Source organism: Pediculus humanus, genomic scaffold (assembly GCF_000006295.1).
Source record: "Pediculus humanus corporis 1103172108285 genomic scaffold, whole genome shotgun sequence".
Classification (NCBI taxonomy): Eukaryota; Metazoa; Arthropoda; class Insecta; order Psocodea; family Pediculidae; genus Pediculus; species Pediculus humanus.
Window position 1 is genome coordinate 1 of NW_002987854.1, and position 5,494 is coordinate 5,494.

Genomic DNA, 5,494 nt, shown 5'->3' on the forward strand with positions numbered 1-5,494 from the left:
TCTTTACTGTATAACCTACTTTTCTTTTTAATTTACAGTACCAGTAAATTTTATGACGATAGCATTATCTTAACGATTCTTATTTTTAACCCTAACAGTGTGACATAGATAATTTTTACACGAATATTATAATTTATGTTTAAAAAACATAATAATGAAAAAAATTTAATAGAATTATGTATGTAATTTGTTAATAAATCAATTATTAGCATGAAATAATAATTAAAGAAGAGTGTAACCGTTTTAAAACTTTATAAAATAAACGAAATCAATAAGCATGAATCAATTTTTTTAAATTGAGATTTTAAAATCAAAATGTGAAGTACAATAAACTGTTTTGGCTTTTCATTAAGCAGTTACACTACGATGTAGCAGAAGAAATTAGGGAATAATATTTAATCATGACACTGAGACACTAAAACTCTTTAAAATTAAATTCTTGTAATAACTACCATTCAAAATGGGATTAGTTTCTTTTTTTTTTTTTTTACTAAAACGTGGTGATGGTATAAACAAAATTTTATTACACTTGACTCTTGTAATATCAGTACTTTATCACGACATAAAAGAGGCTTATGTAATATCTTAATATAAAACATGCATATATAACTTATACAGCAGCATCAAACACCACTTGTGATAATCAAAATGGCACCAGATACAGTGAACAAACATTATTTTTTTGTATAATTTATCTAATTACAAAGCTCATACTTACTTTTTAATAGTAATAGATGTAGCATCGTATTTTATAGTTTAAAAATAAAAATAAAAACAAATTTTAATTATTCTACTTATTAATATTACTTTATAAAAATTGTCATTAAGTAATTTTTTTGTAAACTGATTCAAATGCAATGTAATTTAAAACGATAAAATAAATTTTGAAAATTATATCAGTTGATATTAAAGTCCATTAATTTTTTTTTTTTTCCAAAAATTAAATGATTGTAATTATTCTAGGTGAAATATACAACAAAAAAGGTTATTGTTCTTTATCGAACATACATAAACATAACAGTAAAATCGATTTATTAATTTAATGCTTATCCAATTAATTTATTTAATGTGAAAAATAATAGGTGCCTAATTATATACAATTCTTAGAGCTTATGGTTTATTACATCCTTAATTATTTTCAAAACCATTATTATGCCTTCTAACGAATTTAAAATTTATAATAAAAAAAAATAATCGTTCGACTAATTACTTTAAAAAAAATTTTTTTTTTTTTTCAAAAATATAATAATTTTCAATATTTGAATACATTTAAAGTTTTTTCATTTTACCCAGTGTAAAAAAAATTATAATTATTATTATTTTACAAGTATTACTAATAATTTTAAATTTAAATAACGAACATTTAAACATGCAATTATAAGAGTATAATATAAGATTTTTTTAAAATACTTTTAATTTTTTATTTTACTATGAATAGTTATGATAAAAATGTTTTTAAATTTTTCTTAAAATGATAATAATTTATCACAAAACTCACTTAACTCTTTGTTTGATTTTAGATGAGAGAACAAAGTACACATCATATAACTTACAACTCAACCATGAAATGTATCAATTATTATCGCTACAGAATATTAATTCTTGCAAAAAAATAATGTTTGTAAAAATAATCATTGAAAGAATAAAAATAAATAAAAACACTTTAGTTTTTAATTCTTATTCGAAATAAAAATTCATGAAAAAAAAAAAATGCAGGAAAAAATTAAGTCATTCAAAAATTAATAATAATAATATCATGCATTTTAAATAATAAACAATATGGATAAACGCAAAAACACATTGTTTAAAATACAAAAATTTTAATAAAAATTAATAATCAAATCAAACGACTCGAAAATGAAAAAAATAAATAAATAATATTCAAAACGAGTAATTTATATTTTTAAAATTGTTAAACATTTTTTCCTTGAAATGTGTTTTTTTCTACGTAACTAGCAAATGCGCTTGTAAATAATATAAACAAATCAACATAAAATCTTACCTCATTTAGCTTTAAATAATATATTTTTCAAATGTAAAACCAATATGAAAATATTCTTCGTCAAAAAGGTAGCAAACAATTAATTTAAACGGTAGCGTTGGAATTAAAAAATAAAAAACACGATTTTTCATTGAAAAACAAATTTTTTCACCATTTACACTTCACAACCTTGAGACATTTTTTTAAAAAAAATTTTTTTTTTATAACTTTAAATAATCACTAAATAACACTTTGTAAAAAAAAACAATTGTAAATATAAAAAACTATTTAAAAATAAAATAAATAATGATTTATAATAATTGTTTAAAAATAATTAATACCATTTCATTAAGAACCGACATTTTTCTCCTTATTATTTTAATACAAATCCACCGCCTTTTAAGAATTTTTTAATTCGAGGCTTTTTAATTCATAAAAATTTTATACATTTTTATAATAAATATAATTTTTTTTCCTTTTCTTTTTTAAAAAATAAAAAAATTGAAATAAACTATTTTAAATTAATCTTTAATTTTTTTTTAACGAGTAATTTTTTAATTAAGTAAATAACACTTAGCGTTCGTAATTGAAATATTTCCTTGTAAATTTTAATTTGTAAAATTTTTATATCGATTTAAACACTTTTTTAAAAATAAAATTTCACTATTTTAAGAACTAAAAATAAAAATAAAAAACACTGCTTTATAAAAAACTAAAATTCTAAATTTAAAAAATAAAATATTTAATTAAAAAAAAATTTAACCGAGCCGTCTTGAAAAAAGCATTCAAGGAGGTTTTATGTAATTTGAAACAAAATGGCTGAAGCGTCAACAATATTTAAAATTCAGTGTTTACTAAAAAAAAGTTTTTTAAATTTTTCAAATAAATTTCAAAGATAATTTTAATTTATTAAATAGGTTAGTGTTATTTTGTTTTAATAAATATAAATAAGAATTTTACTTTTGCTTTAAATTTTGATTTCATATTTAAATTAATGTTCGATTATTACTTTATTACCAACAAAGGGATTTGATTTACAAATAATTATTTTTAAGATAATATAATTAAAAAACAATTCTGATGACTCATAATATGTTTGTAAGCTCTCTTTTAATTACTAATTATTTTCTACTCTCTTTTAATTCTAATTACTTTAATTATTTTTTAAATAATTTTATTGTAAATGAAGTTTGAATATATTCTTCAGAAGCGGCTTTTGTAGTTTATATTTTGTTATACACTAAAATACATAAATATACGTTTTTTATTTTTCAACTTTATTATTTACTGCAACATTTCACAAAGAATTACTTTTTTTTTTTCAGATTGACATTCATTCAAAATAAAGTGAAAAATAATTCTTATGGAGTTTCTTTATGTCTTAATAAATGTAATTCATTTATATACAATTCTTAAACCAAGATGACTAAGTTAATATTTGAATTAGTATTTTTATTATTTTTATATAATCAAAAAAAATGCTTTGCTCAAGAAAAAGAAGATCAAACACTATCTTCTTCTGCAGGCTATTGTGCATTATATAGAGGTGAAATATGTAAAGATTATTTGGTTGGTAGTGGATATGTATGGTTTAATAAATCCCACGATGGAGGATGGCTCAATGAGCAAATAACCACTAATTTGTGGAAGGAAATTATTGTAAGTCTTAAGGAGCCTTGTTTGAGTGCAGCTAAGAAATTACTATGTGCTTATGCTTTTCCTCAGTGTTCTCTACAAGATAACAATGCTATTGGTTTGCCACTTTGTGCAGAAGACTGTACAGCAGTAAAGCATTTATTTTGTCATAACGACTGGGCTCTTATAGATTACAATAAACGCAGAGGTATTTACCTGAAATCAAAAGGACATTTTACTCTTCCCAATTGTGAAAATTTACCTTCATTTAAAAATGCTAAAAAACCAATTTGTTCACATGCTAAGTTAACTGAAATGCCTAAAGAAGAAATAACATATGATTGCATAAAAGGTCGAGGAAGATTTTACCAAGGAAATATTAATCACACTCAAGATGGCATTTTGTGTCAACGATGGGATTCTCAAGAACCTCACATACATTTAAGACCGCCTAATGTTTTTCCAGAAATAGAAAATGCTGAAAACTTTTGTAGGAATGCAGGTGGAGAGGAACCCACACCTTGGTGCTACACAGTTAATTCCTCTATTCGATGGCAGCATTGTTCCATTCCTGTATGTGAAAATTCGACAGGTTTTAAAGTGAATTCGGAAAATAATTTTTTTTCGCCATTTTTACTCACTCCTTACAACATTTTAATTTTTGGAGCGGTGGGATGTGCTTTTCTTATTGTAATCCTATTGATTTGCGTACTCTTTCGAAAAATTCGTAAATACCAAAGCGGGTATAATAATCCTAATTTAAGAGACATTAATATTGATCTTGAAGAACTTCCGAGTAATCAAGCCTATCACAAAACGGGAGCACAATTAAATCCAAAATTAGAAAAACTAGAATTTCCTAGAAATGATATTATTTTTATTCGTGATTTGGGACAAGGTGCATTCGGAAGAGTTTTCCAAGCCAAAGCTCCCGGTTTGGTTAAAGGAGAAGAATTCACATTGGTGGCAGTTAAAATGTTAAAAGATGAAGCCTCGCCCGATTTGCAAGTCGATTTCGAAAGGGAAGCTTGTTTGCTCGCCGAATTCGATCATCCGAACATAGTAAAACTTCTCGGTGTTTGTGCCATCGGGAAACCGATGTGCTTGTTGTTCGAATACATGGGACGGGGAGACCTGAACGAATTCCTTCGATCATGTTCTCCGAGCAATTACATCGTGCGGAGCGTCGACGATTCCGGTGATTTTTTCAAAGACGTCAGACTTCAAACCTTAGATTTATTGAGCATCGCGAAACAAGTTGCTTCGGGAATGGTTTATTTATCCGACAGAAAATTCGTACACAGAGATCTCGCGACGAGGAATTGCCTTGTCGACGACAACATGTCTGTTAAAATAGCGGATTTCGGTCTGTCGCAAAAAATATACTTGCAAGATTATTACAAGGGAGACGAACACGATGCCATACCGGTTAGATGGATGCCGTTGGAGTCCATCTTATTCAACAAGTACACAGTCGAGACTGATGTTTGGGCCTACGGAGTCTGTCTCTGGGAAATTTTTTCATTCGCTCTTCAGCCCTACTACGGAATGAATCACGAAGAAGTCGTCAAGTACATAAAGGAGGGTAAAATGTTATCGTGTCCCGATAACACCCCGTGGCAAGTATACGAATTAATGAAGCAATGCTGGAATAGAAAGCCTCAGGGTAGACCATCGTTCAGAATGATTTGTCAGACCCTTGATAGCATCAAAGATGAATTAACCAAAGGTATGAACAGTTTATACATAAGTCGCTAAAAGAGAGACAAAAAAAAAAAAAAAATTTTTTTATATATCTAATGCTCACGTTTGCCGTAACACCAACTTCTTATTTTTACTTTTTTTTTTTTTTATTTATTTACGTGCGTTTTTTACACT

At 25.8% G+C, this 5,494-nt stretch overlaps 1 protein-coding gene across 1 annotated transcript; it reads left to right on the forward strand.

Moving 5' to 3' along the window:
* Positions 1-3,403: 3,403 nt before the first annotated feature.
* On the forward strand, positions 3,404-5,374 carry Phum_PHUM523320 (tyrosine-protein kinase transmembrane receptor Ror2 precursor, putative; the record flags this gene model as incomplete). The annotated part of the gene is made up of 1 exon (XM_002431320.1): positions 3,404-5,374. The coding sequence occupies one exon, from the start codon at positions 3,404-3,406 to the stop codon at positions 5,372-5,374; it is 1,971 nt and encodes a 656-aa protein (XP_002431365.1).
* Between the last annotated feature and the right edge of the window lie 120 nt (positions 5,375-5,494).